Here is a 13,286-nt window from a genome sequence, read left to right on the forward strand (position 1 = left end):
AGAAGAATGTAATGTTGGGACTGTGTGTTTTTGCACAGCATCTGAAGGGAGAGGAGGTAATATTGTAGTACTGAACCCTAAAAACTCTGGAATTGGGTGCCAATTCTGCAAGGATAGTATCAGAATTGAAAAGAAGTGAATTGCAGAATACATTGTTGTTGTCAGCCATTGTGGGTATCAGGAGGAAAAACTCCTGTAGGTCTATTTTACACATCTAAAACCATTTCATATTTCCTCAAATAAAAAAAATGTCCTCAAAGCCTGACCTGGTGACACATGCCTATAATCCCATCAGCTTGGGAGGCTGAGGCAGGAGGATCACAATTTCAAAGCCAGCCTCAGCAACTTAGTGAGGCTGTAAGCAACTTAGCCAGACCCTGTCTCAAATAAAACATAAAAAGGGTTGGAGATGTGGCTCAGTGGTTAAGTCCCCCTTTGGTACCAGGGATGATACCATAAAGAATGTCCTCAGTTGTAAGATGCATCATTTAATTTCAGTACTCTTTTTACTATAATATAAGTATGAACACCCATTGTAAAATACATTCCAATTTCAGAAATATTAGGATATTGAAACCTATCTTAAAACTTCTAAATATGGTTAATTATGTTCATACTATGTATAATGTTCCAATCACAACCATATTATGGTTTATTTCTCTGTTGTCTTTCTGTTCGCTATGTAATTAATATTTTTAGCATACCATATCAGCAGTATATACACATGTACACACAGTGCATACACCTTGATGGTTGATGGCTTTGATTTAAAAATATTTGTTTAGGCTTTTTGCATAGTCTTTCAGAAAAGAGATTTACCTATGATTTTCCTTTCTTATAATGCCATGTCACAGGAAAGACTACAGAAAAATCAGACTTTACCTTCTGATGTGCATATATGAATATATGACCAATGTAACTATACACCATGTACAACCAGAAGAATGGGAACTTATACTCCATATATGTATAATATGTCAAAATACATTCTACTGTCAAGTATAACTAATAAAAACAAATTTAAAAAGTTAGAAAATAATGCCCTTGTCACATTTTGTTACGAAGCTTATGTAGGTTTTTAGAACACTCATCTACTCTTTCCATTTCTTTTCTTGTCTCCAGAAGAACAAGAAAGTAATATCTGAAATTATTCATAGGACTTGAAGTACTTCAACACAGTTTGATTGTAGGAGGTCCATGTCACAGGGGTTAGCCAGTTACCAATTTCACTTACATCATCTCTGCCCTCTCATTTCACTTTCTGCCCAACACCACAACACCCATTTTTGTTTTTTGCAAATTTGAGAGCTCAAAAGTGACACCTTCTCATTCGTCCTTTGGTTTTTTGAGATTGGCTTATCTCACTTAGCATGATATTCTCCAATTTCATCCATTTGCCTGCAAATGCCATAATTTTATCATTCTTCATGGCAGAGTAATATTCCATTGTATATATATGCCACAGTTTCTTTATCCATTCATCAATTGAAGGACATCTAGGTTGGTTCCACAAAAAAAAAAAAAAAAAAAAAAAAAAAAAAAACCCTCTGGGGAAAAATAATCCTCTGACGGGAAAAAAAAAAAAAAAAAGTGACACCTTCTACCCATGACATTTCATTTTCCTGACTCTGTTTACAATGTAGGAGGTATAGTTTTTCTCAGGGCTAGTGGCCAGTGGTACACATTCTCACAATTTTTTTCTATCATTTGTTCTTAAGGCATTTACCTCCTATGTTTACTTACACTTTTCTCAACAGTCAGTTATACTTATTTTGCCTTTTTTGGACATATTTGGAATTAATACTGAGTAGGATGTCAAGATAGGATGAGTGGAATTCAAAAGTAAGGATTTTCCTTTTAATATTTTTCTTTTTCAGCAGGGGATGTGGCTCAGTGATAGAGGAGTTGCCTAGCATTCATGAAGCTCTGGGTTCAATCCCCTGCACAACAAATTAAAAAAAGAAAACACTATTTTACTTTTTCTTTCATTTCTCTTTTCCATGTCAACTTCTTTTATTCTAATAATCAAAATTCTAATACACCTTTTTATTATTTGGTGAAAGAAAATATTCAAGGTAAGAAAAAGTCATGTTTTCTGAAGAAAACTATTTCAGTAGAGAGATATTGCCTTCATTGTATGAACATGTACCAAGTACAAAGTATTTTGATTGGCTGCATATATAATAAAAGTTTTCAAGTGTTGAAAAATAAATGCTTCTGACCTAAAACATGTAGCTTACGGTATCCCTCACCCATGCTGTGTCTAAGACCTTTCAATCAACCTCCAATACAAGGGGCCACAGGTGATATCACTGAGCTGTGACTGAAATTTGCCTTCCTATGGTTAGGGGAAATTCTGCACACTGTCTTCCTCAACCCCAGGCAGGCTTGTTGGTTATCCTTACTCAAAGGGCTTAGGGCTTCTCTGGACCCTGACTACTGTATTCTCTGGCTTACAGGACCTCTCAGCAAGGCATAGGTCAATGTTCAGGGAACTCTAACCTGCTGACCAGATTGATTAACCTAGATCGTGTGTTCTTAGCTGATGGAAGTCTATGGGCCACTTGAATTGCATCGAAGTTTCCTGGGAGGTGGGAGGACATGTCTATTAAATAAAATCCTTTGCCAGTGTAAAATTTCATATCATTTACGTATTTTTTATTGACTCGTGAGAGTTTTTTTTTAATATTCTGGAAACTAGACCTTTATCAGATTTGTGATTTGTAATGTTCTCTCCCATTCTGTAGGTTGCCTTTTGACTTCCTAAATGATTTCCTGTGGTATACAAAAGTTTTAAATCTGGATAAAGTCCAGTTTATCTATTTTTTCATGTTATTTGTGGTTTTGGTGTCATTCCTAAGATTCTTTGCCAAATATAAGGTGATGAAGATTTATCCCTGTTTTTCTCCTAAAACTTTTATTGCTTTGACTCACTGTGTTGGTGTCCAGCACTGAGCAAAGCACCTTCCTTTCTTATTCTTCACAGACTAGCCATGTACAGGAGAAGACCCCCCACCTGTCTGCCTATCTAGATTAAAGGGACCTATATCAACACTTTCTCTCCCCCTGGTGAAGCAGGTAACTGTAGTTTTGCCTTGTTTCACTCTGAACAGAGCTGTGTGGTTAGGGGAGAACCAATGGTGTCTCCTAGTCCAAGTTACCACCTCCATTTCCTTCTACTCTAGGCAGCTAGATCAGACCTGTCAGATCTCCAGGTCTTGCAATATAAAGCCATTTTTGGGGGGCAGCCCCAGAGAAGTTGGGTATACAGAATGAATGTGTAGGACCCCCCAAAAGGAAGACCCTTACCCGAGTCTCAGGATGGCGCGCTCCAGGAAACACGAGAGACCGGCTTGATGCAAAAGCACGAGGCACTTTAATAACGGAGCTCCGGCCAACACGTATCTCACGCAGGAGACAGAGGAGTCGACCGGAGGCTCAGAAGTCAGGGGTTTATATAGGAAAAGTCAGGGAGTTTGGCGCGGGTACACACAATTGGCTGATTCAAACATAAGCGGGCACATGACTACATCGATTACATCAGCAAGTAGTACGTGCAAATTGACATTCCAGCAATGGGGTAGGGCAGTTTATTTTGGTTAGCAGGGGTCAAGTTAACCTTAAAGAAAAGGGAAGAAGGGGGAAAGTGGGTGACACCAGATGGTCCACGGCCTTGTGGAGATTGTTTATCCTCCATGGCCAGTTAGATTTTGATGTTTTGGCAGTCTTATTTTAGGCTTGTTTAGGTATGTTCAGGCCTCAGGCCTGTCCCTCTTTGTTTCTTTTCCTAAGTTCATTTGCTAGACTACAGATTCTGTGCTTTAATTATGGGCACTTAAATTTTAACTCCTTCAAATGGTCAAGTCTTTTCCTCCCTAAAGGGAAGCTGAGAGCTGGAACTTTTCGTCATCTAGTTCTGTGTTTAGCAGGGGAAAAGATTAATGGTGACACTAGCCAAAGCTATCACTTCCCTTCAACTTCTAGGGAGCTAGATTTTGCTGAACCAGTCAAAGATCCAAGATATGCAAGACAAAAGCCAGTCCTCTAAGGAATCTCCTGGAAAAGAAAATGTGATAGACATATAAAGTAGCCCGTTCCACCTACTGGGCAGAGTTGGGAGCTAGGACGTGTCTTCTTGATTATATGGCACTGTGCCAGGGGCAGGGCATCTGGGGAGAAGGTGTTCCAAATCTCCTGACCACCTTCTTTGAGTCTGCTTTTGCATTCTTGCGGGGTGCAAGACAATTTCAATTAGTTTTTGATTTATCACAAAGGAAATATGTCTGTGAATTTTTGCTGTAGCCATGTTTGTGGGAGGAATGGAGGAGGTGGTGGTCCAGAGCTTCCCACTCTTCCATCTTGGTAAAGTCACTCTTTCTGTATTATTTATCTTTGCCCTAATTTCTATTATTTCCTTCCTTCTATTAACTTTAGGTTTAGTTTGCTCTTCTTTTTCTAGTTCCTTTAGGCATAAAGTTAGCTTGTTCTTTTTTTTTTTTTTGCAGTTGTGGGGATTGAACCCAGGGCGTTACGCTCGACAGGCAAGCACTCTATAAACTGAGCTATATGCTCAGCCCAAAGTTAGTTTATTGTCTGGGAAGCTTTCTTTTCTTTTTTTAATGCAGGGTTTATTTATGTGGTGCTGAGAATTGAACCCAGTGTCTCACATGTGCTAGGCAAGCACTCTACCTCTGAGCCATAACTCCAGCCCCTTCCTTTTTTTTAATGTGTTTAAACCTATAATTCCCCCCAGAGCTAATTTGCTGCCTCCCACAAGTTTTGTTAAGTTGTATTTTCATTTTCAGTCATATTACAGTATTTTCTAATTTCAATTCATTCTTTTATCCATTTTTTTTTTCCTTTTTGGCAGGAGCTGGGGATTGAACCCAGGGCCTTGTGCTTGAGAGGCAAGCACTCTGCCAACTGAGCTATATCCCCAGCCCTTGATCCATTGTTTTTTAACAGACATGGTGTTTAAACCAGGAGTGGTGGTGTATGCCTGTAATCCTGGAAACTTGGGAGGCAAAGGCATGAGGATCACAAGTTCAAGGTCAGCCTCAGCAACTTAGTGAGACCCTCAGTAACTTTATAAAGACCTGTCTTAAAATTTAAAAGAATAAGTAAAAAATGACTGGGAAGGTAGATCAATCCACAGTTCAATCCACAGTTCCCTCACCCAAAAATTGTGGTGTTGAATATTCACATATGTGAAATTTCCAGTTTTCAGTTTCTTTTTGGTTTCAATTATTGTCTCCACTGTGGTTGGAGAAAATACTTTGTATGATTGTATTCTTTTAAATTTTATTGAGGTTTGGTTTCAATATGGTCTGTTCTACGTAATGCTCCATGTACACTTGAGAAAAATGTGTACTTTTCTGTTGTGTGATGGGATATTTTGTGTATGTCTATTAAGACTAGTTGGCTTATAGCATTGTTCAAGTCCTCCCTTTCCTTATTGATTTTCTGTCTAGTTATTACTTCCATTATTGAGTGTAAGCTATTGAAATTCCAAGTATTGTTATAGAACTGTCCATTTCTCCCTTTAATTTATCAGTTTTTGCTTCACTTATTTTGGGTCTCTGTTTTGTGTGTGTGTGTGTGTGTGTTTGTGTGTTTACAATTATTATATCTTAATATCTGACCGATTAAGCAAGGGCACTTAACTACTGAAGTCACATCCCCAGCCCTTTATATTTTTTTATCTCGAGATATGGTCTCACTTGGTTGCTTACAGCCTTGCTAATTTGCTGAGGCTGTCTTTGAAACTGCATTCCTCCTGCCTCAGCTTCCTGAGCTGCTAGAATTATAACCATGTGCCACCATGCCCAGCAACAATTGTAATATCATTTTGATAAATTGTCATTTATCAGTATATAATGTCCTTTTTATCTCTATAAAATTTTTCAAGGAAAGTTCATCATAATTTTAACTTATCTGTATCTTTGAATCGTAAGTCTGCCTTCTCTTTAGAGAAAAATGGAAAATGAATCTGCTTTAGAAAGTGTGGAGGTGGATCACGTCTTTTCAAAAATGTATTCAGTCTATTTGTTTTTTAATTGGCAAATTTAATTTAATTTTTCTAGTTTCTGTATTGGATACTTTGGCATCTGGAATCTTCTTGACCCTAGAGTGTCTGCTTCTCTCAGAGTTAGCTGAATTCCTAGAGATAGCAAACAACTCAGCTGTGAGTACCCCTTTCATTTGTAAACCAACAATTCTAGAATCAGTATCACCAACCATGTCATTTATCAGACTTTCATATTCAACCAGTCCTAGATAACTTCTATTCCTGAACCACTGAAATTATTCAAAGTAGTCAGTCCTAAACCTGTTTACCCTGTCACAAATGTTTCTTCCAAGAAAACCACAATAAATGTTCTTATCTTCATTTTCCCCATTATTACTCTACCTCATGATTGACTCTCGTGTTTCTCCATGTTGCCTTGTATGGCATGCTGTATATTCTGTTCTAGGAATCTGTGATTATAAGACCTTCTTGTTTCATGATAGTCATTTCTGTGTTTGTGTGTATTACCATACCTAATTAAATCAAACTTGGGGTATCCTTAAACACTAATGAATTACATTTATTAATTACTGATAGGGAAGAACTTATATCTTCCATTTTGCTATTTGTTTTCTGCATATTTATAATTTTTGTTCCTCAATTCCCCCATTGCTGCCATTATTGTGGGTAATCGATTTATTATCTTGTGTACTCTTTCAATTCTGTTCTCATTTCTTTCTTTTTGTATCAGAGATTGAACCCAGGGGTACTTAACCACTGAGTCACATCTCCAGCTGTTTTTTGTATTTTATTTAGAGACCAGGTCTTGTTGAGTTGCTTAGGGTCTCGCTAAGTTGCTGAGGCTGACCTTGAACTCAAGATCCTTCAGCCTCAGTGTCCCCAGCTGCTGGAATTACAGGCATGCACCACTGTTCTTGGCCTGTTCTAATTTCTTTTTCCATATTGTTTTAGTTTATTTTATTGGTTCCCATACGGAACAAAATTCATCTCTTCATTTTGTAACAATATTTTTATTTAATTGTAACAATTTGTTTTTAGTAAAAGAACTCTATTATAGCTTGATCCCCCTTTATGCTATTATTTTCACAGCTAATATGTTAATACCAAATGTGTATAATAACAGAGCTTTATAATTATTTTTATGCATTTGTCTTTTAAGTCATATAGGAGAATAAAGACGAGTTATAATCATATATGCAATATTACCTGCTTTTATGGTTACCAATGAGGTTATCATTATCTTTGTCCTTTGTTTCTTCATATGATTTTGAATTTCATAACTTCTATCTCTTTATTTCAATTTAGACTTCTTCAAAGTCTTGTTAGAGTTCAGTAAGTACAGATGGAAATTAATCTTGCTATAGTATGAATGTGCCTTAAGTTATTCAACCAAGTCCCTATTAACTTAAATGAAGTCATTTCTTTATTTTTTCCTTAAAAGCAATCCTACCTGTGCTGGGCTCGGTGGCACACGCCTGTAATTCCAGCAGCTCGGGAGGCTGAGACAGGAGGATGGTGAGTTCATTGCCAACCTCAGCAACAGTGAAGCGCTAAGCAACTCAATGAGACCCTGCTCTAAATAAAATGCAACATACAGCTGGGAATGTGGCTCACTGGTTGAGTGACCCTGAGTTCAATCTCCAGTACCCCACCCCCAAAAAGAGCAATGCTACCAGCAAGGAATATGCTTGTGTACATTCTTTCATTTCAATAGATTCCTCAAAGTAAGATGTCTTGGTCAAAAAGTATGTGCTCTGTTATATTTCCCAGCCTCCCTTGCATATATTTTGGGGCCATAAAATGCAATACAAGACACTTAAAGACTTGCAAACAACTCTAAGTGATCCTTTTACTCTCCCTGAAATAACCATGGAAACCATGTGTGCCATCTGGAGTATATGACAAGGAGAGGAATGCAGGCTAGATACCTGGATAATCAATTGTGCAGAGCCATGCAAGAGAGCCAATAACCCTCTCTGGATAGGGAGATAATACCTTACCATTTAATTATTTATTTGACTATTACCTCCTAGCAAGCCTGATTTGGTAGATACTCTATATATTTTCTAGAGTTTTCAATCTATGATAAACACAATTTTGACTGGTAAGTGTCACTAAATATGAATTATAAACCAGCAGTGTCTTTGATGATCAGGAGATTCTCTCTGCAGAGTTTAGCTGAAACAGAGTCTATATTGAAGGTTTATAAGGCAGGAATGGATGCAGTAATGTCATCAGAACACCACAATGAAAATTCTGGCACCAAAGGCACAGATTCTGAGTCAATGTATTTGTTAAGAGTATGTCTGTGTATAGGGAGAGATGTGTCAGTATTTTGCATTTCTAATAAGCACTCTAGATGATTATGATGTAAGGAGATTGCTTATGAGACATAACAGTTATAAAATATTACAATAGTTTCATTCACTGAATATGGGAAAATTCCCTTTTCTGCTGGGTTCCTTTTGACAATGTAAGTTATAGCTTCTAGAAAAGTAGATTTGTTGTCAATTTTATGTAATCAGAACTAAAAGTGGGCTGGGCACAGTGGCGTAGGCCTGTAATTCCAGTGGCTTGGGAGGTGAAGGCTGGTAGATTGTGATTAAAAGACAGCCTCAGCAATTTAGCAAGACCCTAAGCAACTTAGCAAGACCCTGTCTCTAAAAGAAAATATAAAAAAGGCTGGGGATGTGGCTCCATAGTTAAGTGCCTTTGGGTTCAATCCCCAGAGGCAACTAATAATAATAATAATAATATAAATACTAAGTAAAAGTGGGCAGTAAAATTCTAACTAAATAAACATTTATTACATACCAACTACATGACCCTGGGTTTGATCCCCAGTACCAAAATGAAAACAAAACAAGACAAAAAAAAAAAAAAAAAAAAACCTTACATGTTAATGACTGCATTAATCGATGAAAAAAAAAAAGACATAGTCTTTAATTTTAAATGCAAAATGTTCAGTTGGGAAATTAGTCTTAAATGTATAATTACATACATAAACATGTATATATGTAATTTGTGAGGCTAAAATGTATATTATACTTTATATATACTAGTCTTACAAAACATTTTTACATGTTTCAAGAGAGGTTGAGGTAGAAAGCAGGGAACTGTTACCTTAGATCTGTTCTCTGAGATCTGTTCACTGCATCACTTTGTGCAGTTTTTATGTTTCCCAAGATTCTCCTGAACTAGTAAGGCAGGCCTGTCAGGAGAGCTCAGGGAGAGATCATCTCACAAGAGGACAAAAATCTTACTTCATGGCCTTAAAAGCAACTCTGATGACAGCATGACATCTTTCACTCAAACTTGTATCCCAAATGGATGCATCATATCAGACTCCTATGGACACAAAGGATCCTGTGATTGACAGCAGAAGTGGCTGTTTGGCTGGGGACTGTGCAAGACATTGATTGCAGCCCCAGCAACCCTAGAGCAGTCCCACTTATCGTAAGCCTCACTATAAAGCAGAGAGAGGGTTAAGAAGACAGTGGAGTTCAACACAGAGGACTCCTGGAAACTCAGTGGGGTTTTACCACTCAAGGCCTCAGTGCACCAGCAGTGGAGGGGGCCAGCACAGGGCAAAGGACCCAGCAGGAGCAGCAGCCATGGCCACTAGGCATAGTGGGACCCAGGGTTGGGGGAAGACAGGAGTGAGGCTCCATGGCTGAGGACTAGCATGAAGCCCTCACATCTGCCTACTGGACTTGTTTCTGAGCACAGGTTGAGTCAGGCCAGGCCCTCCCTCACATAATTGGGGTTCTGTAGCATAGGTGGAACAAGGTCTCATCAAGCACTGCTCAGAGTTACTGGATCATTGCTTCCCCACAGTGTCCCTGTGAGGCAAATATTCTCCCCATGAAAAGACTGAGTCTTAAGCAACTGTATCTGTAATGATTGCCAGTTTTATTCCTCTGGCAAAGAAATCCAAAGGCAATTTGAAATTTACATTTATTATATACTTCTATTATTGGATTTATTTAGTGTTTCTCTGCCCTCCAAAAGGGCTTTTATTTTGTCTATTTTAGTTTTCTTTTTAGGTGTAGCACAAGTAACACACACACACACACACACACACACACTCAACATATTCATTTTCTTGGAAAATGAGAAGATGGAGATAGGTAAAAAAAAGAAAAGAAAATACAAATCACACAGATCTACTGTTTACCTTTGGTATACAATAATTCAGACATTTTGCTTTGCATTTTGTCATATATAAATGTACATATAAGAGATATATATATACATATATATATTGCTCTGTAGTGTGTTTACAATATATAATGAGCATCTTCCCATGTAAATGAGTGAGCCCCCTTATTAAAGAGTGTGATGGGGTCAAAAGATGAGATATTGACAAGAATCATATGTAAATCTAATCAACACTGAGGGATTGAAGTAAAATAAAAGCAAATATTAAGCAAGAAAATGCAGATAAAAGAAATCATTGGCAATATTAATAACAGAAAGTAAATGCTTTCAGGCGGAAGTGCCTTAAATAGGATATGGGCGGTCCCGAGAATGCCTATGGTTAGAATGCAGAGCCCTAAATTTTTTTCTCAGACCCCTTATCTCTTCTAAGCACCTTTCCATCTCATCTCCCTCTCTTGTCATTTCTTCGTCCTTAAAATGCCTATAGTCTATGTCCTCTTTAAATTCTTCGAGAGACTGAAGCAGCCTCTGTCTAAAATTCCCTTCGGTTTGCTGGCGTTCAAATTCTCCATAGGGACGTTCTTCCTCCCTCTTTGGCATGCTGCCCTTGGGCTTTCCTTCATTTTCTTTGCAGGGTTTTTGCATGATGTTGTTTCCAGCTTAAGTCCAAGGAGAAAAATGTAGAGATGATTGTTTTGTTACTTTTGCATCACGACGATCAGTTTCTCTTTGAGGCAAGACACTAGCCTAATCTCCCACAATGGCCCCACAGGTCCAGTCTCCTTAAGTTGGAAACATCTCAGCTCTCTCCCCTCTCTCAAGTCCTCCTCTTTCCCCTCCCTTCCTGGAACCCACCATTTATCCAGCAGAAAAGGCTAATGGCCTCTCCTGTGGGCGGGAGAAGGAGGACAGACCTGGAGGTGGACTGTGAAGTGCCAAATTTACCCAGCTTTTGCCATTCCCATCTTCTACCCTCTGAAATGTCAGTCTAACTTCCTCGCACTGACCTGTGCAGTTGTGGGGTAGTTTACTGCTCTTTTTCTTGCCTGGAGGTGTCTGTGAACACAGGCTTTTGGACCTGCAAACAAAAGGAAGGAGGCGGGGAAGAGGGAATTATTTGTGAATCAACCAGCCCCAGAGACAAGAGACACATTATCTTGATCCAGAAATCTCATCACCGTCGTCCCTCCAAATTTTCCACCATCCGGTTTCCTTCCCGTGCCCATCTCTTCCTTCAGGAATTCTGTGCCTGCACCCACCCCTCACCCTCAGACCCGTAAGGCTGACCGTCGCCCATCCCCCGCCCCGCCCCTCTCCACCGCAGGCCAACGTTGAGTGAGGCAAACTGTTTTCAAATTATCTCTAAATTTCTCTTGTCCCCAAACCACAATTGCAATCTTTCTCCACCCACCAACCCACACTCCAGGTCTACCATTTTCTCCACAAATTGGGGAAAGACAAGGAGAAACAGAAAGAGAAAGCTTTCCAATATGAGAGAAACTGAGTTTTCTTTCTAAACTATCACTAAATCTCTGCGTGCCGCTCAAGAGACTTCCACCTATTCCTTGGTTCCCACTTCAAAACATGCAATTATCTCCCATCAATTTGCAGGGATTTGGGGAGGGCAAGTCCGGGCATATTAATGTTAATAGATTCAGCCACTACCGCCCCAGGGGTCCCAGCAATGGCTTCCCACCAATCTGCTGGGATGTAAGGAATTTACCTCTTTCTTTCCTTGGCCACAAGCATGCAAGTCTGTAGGGCAGTAAGGAGCTGGTACCCAGAGGAGAAAGAAGCCCGGGAATATAAGGACTTGGGTTCATGTCAGCTTCTGATCACGTGAGGATTATGTCATCCTCCAACTCCGGCTCCCACCTCCCCCTCCCACCAGCAGTGCTGCAGAAGTGGACCGGTCTATCAACCTCCCACCCCCGCCACACCAGGCCCTGTCACTCAATTTTGACTTTGCTAATTTCAGAGGTCAAAAGTGGCCCCTTCTCCTTGTGGTTAGAATTTGCCTTTCTCTGGTTACCAGGGAGGGGCTGCATCTTCCCATGGTTGTATTAACCATTGTTACTTTTTAGTGCTTGTGTTGGGAGAGAGAATTACTTATTCTTTTCTAGATTACAAAAAAAAGTAGTATAGTCTATCTTCTACTCACCCTCTCCCCAGCCACTAATAACTGCCATTTCCCTTGCAGTTCAATCATTGAAACCAAAGAGGAAGGATGGAGTGAGTTAGGATAAAAGGTAATAATAATGACTGGGATTGTGGGATTTTTAAAAGTATTGTTCTGATAATTTTCTAATATTTTTCAATTTTTCCATAAATTTAACATGATTTTCATAATCATAAATATGATAAATATATGTACATTCAGAAAAAAAGATTCAAGATAGGAAGATAAAGACTCAGGCACCTGTTTCTGCTACTGAAGTCATAATATAAATATAGACCCTTCAGGCCAAAACATCTTTGGAAGTTTAAAATGTACAGGCAGCTGGAGTGGGCATGTGAAACCCTTCTCTTAAGTGAATCACTGAGGTCACAATCCCAAAGTACCCTGCCTGTAGATTTTCAGATCTCAAAATCCAATCATAAATATTTGTTAGTTTGATCTCAGTGTCATGCCCTCTAGCTCCCAGTTGTACCATGCCCTTCTGTTTAGTTTAGTAGTTAGAAAGAGATCATAAAAAGAGTGAAGCATTGTTTTCATAATTTTTATCTATCTATCTATCTATCTATATCTATCTATCTATATTTATATTAGGAACAGGGGATTGAACTAACTCAGCTGCACTCAATATCTATTTATATTAGGTACAGGGGATTGAAATCAGGGGCACTCAACCACTGAGCCACATCCCCAGCCCTATTTTTAAATTTTATTTAGAGACAGGGTCTCACTGAGTTGCTTAGCGCCTCACTTTTGCTGAGGCTGACTTTGAACTCATGATCCTCCTGCCTCAGCCTCCTGCGCTGCTGGGATTACAGGCATGTGTCACTGTGCCCCACTGTTTTCCTAATTATTAAGGAATGATTAATTGTAATAGAGGCAAGATTCATTGATAGAGTGGAAAATTCCAGAATCCTCTGT

General features: G+C 39.0%; 1 protein-coding gene across 2 annotated transcripts; it reads right to left on the minus strand.

Annotated features, from left to right (window-relative positions):
* Window positions 1-9,921: 9,921 nt before the first annotated feature.
* On the minus strand, window positions 9,922-12,039 carry TCEAL7 (transcription elongation factor A like 7). 2 transcript variants are annotated; one of them, XM_079123681.1, is made up of 3 exons: window positions 11,913-12,039; window positions 11,197-11,267; window positions 9,922-10,848 (listed from the first exon to the last, which is right to left on the minus strand). In XM_079123681.1, the coding sequence occupies exons 1-3, from the start codon at window positions 11,936-11,938 to the stop codon at window positions 10,532-10,534; spliced, it is 414 nt and encodes a 137-aa protein (XP_078979807.1). In that variant the 5' UTR covers window positions 11,939-12,039; the 3' UTR covers window positions 9,922-10,531. The 2 variants fall into 2 exon arrangements, with proteins under 2 accessions (XP_078979807.1, XP_078979808.1); XM_079123682.1 differs by lacking the exon at window positions 11,913-12,039 and adding an exon at window positions 11,368-11,389.
* Between the last annotated feature and the right edge of the window lie 1,247 nt (window positions 12,040-13,286).

Source organism: Sciurus vulgaris (genome assembly GCF_902686455.1).
Source record: "Sciurus vulgaris genome assembly, chromosome: X".
Classification (NCBI taxonomy): domain Eukaryota; kingdom Metazoa; phylum Chordata; class Mammalia; order Rodentia; family Sciuridae; genus Sciurus; species Sciurus vulgaris.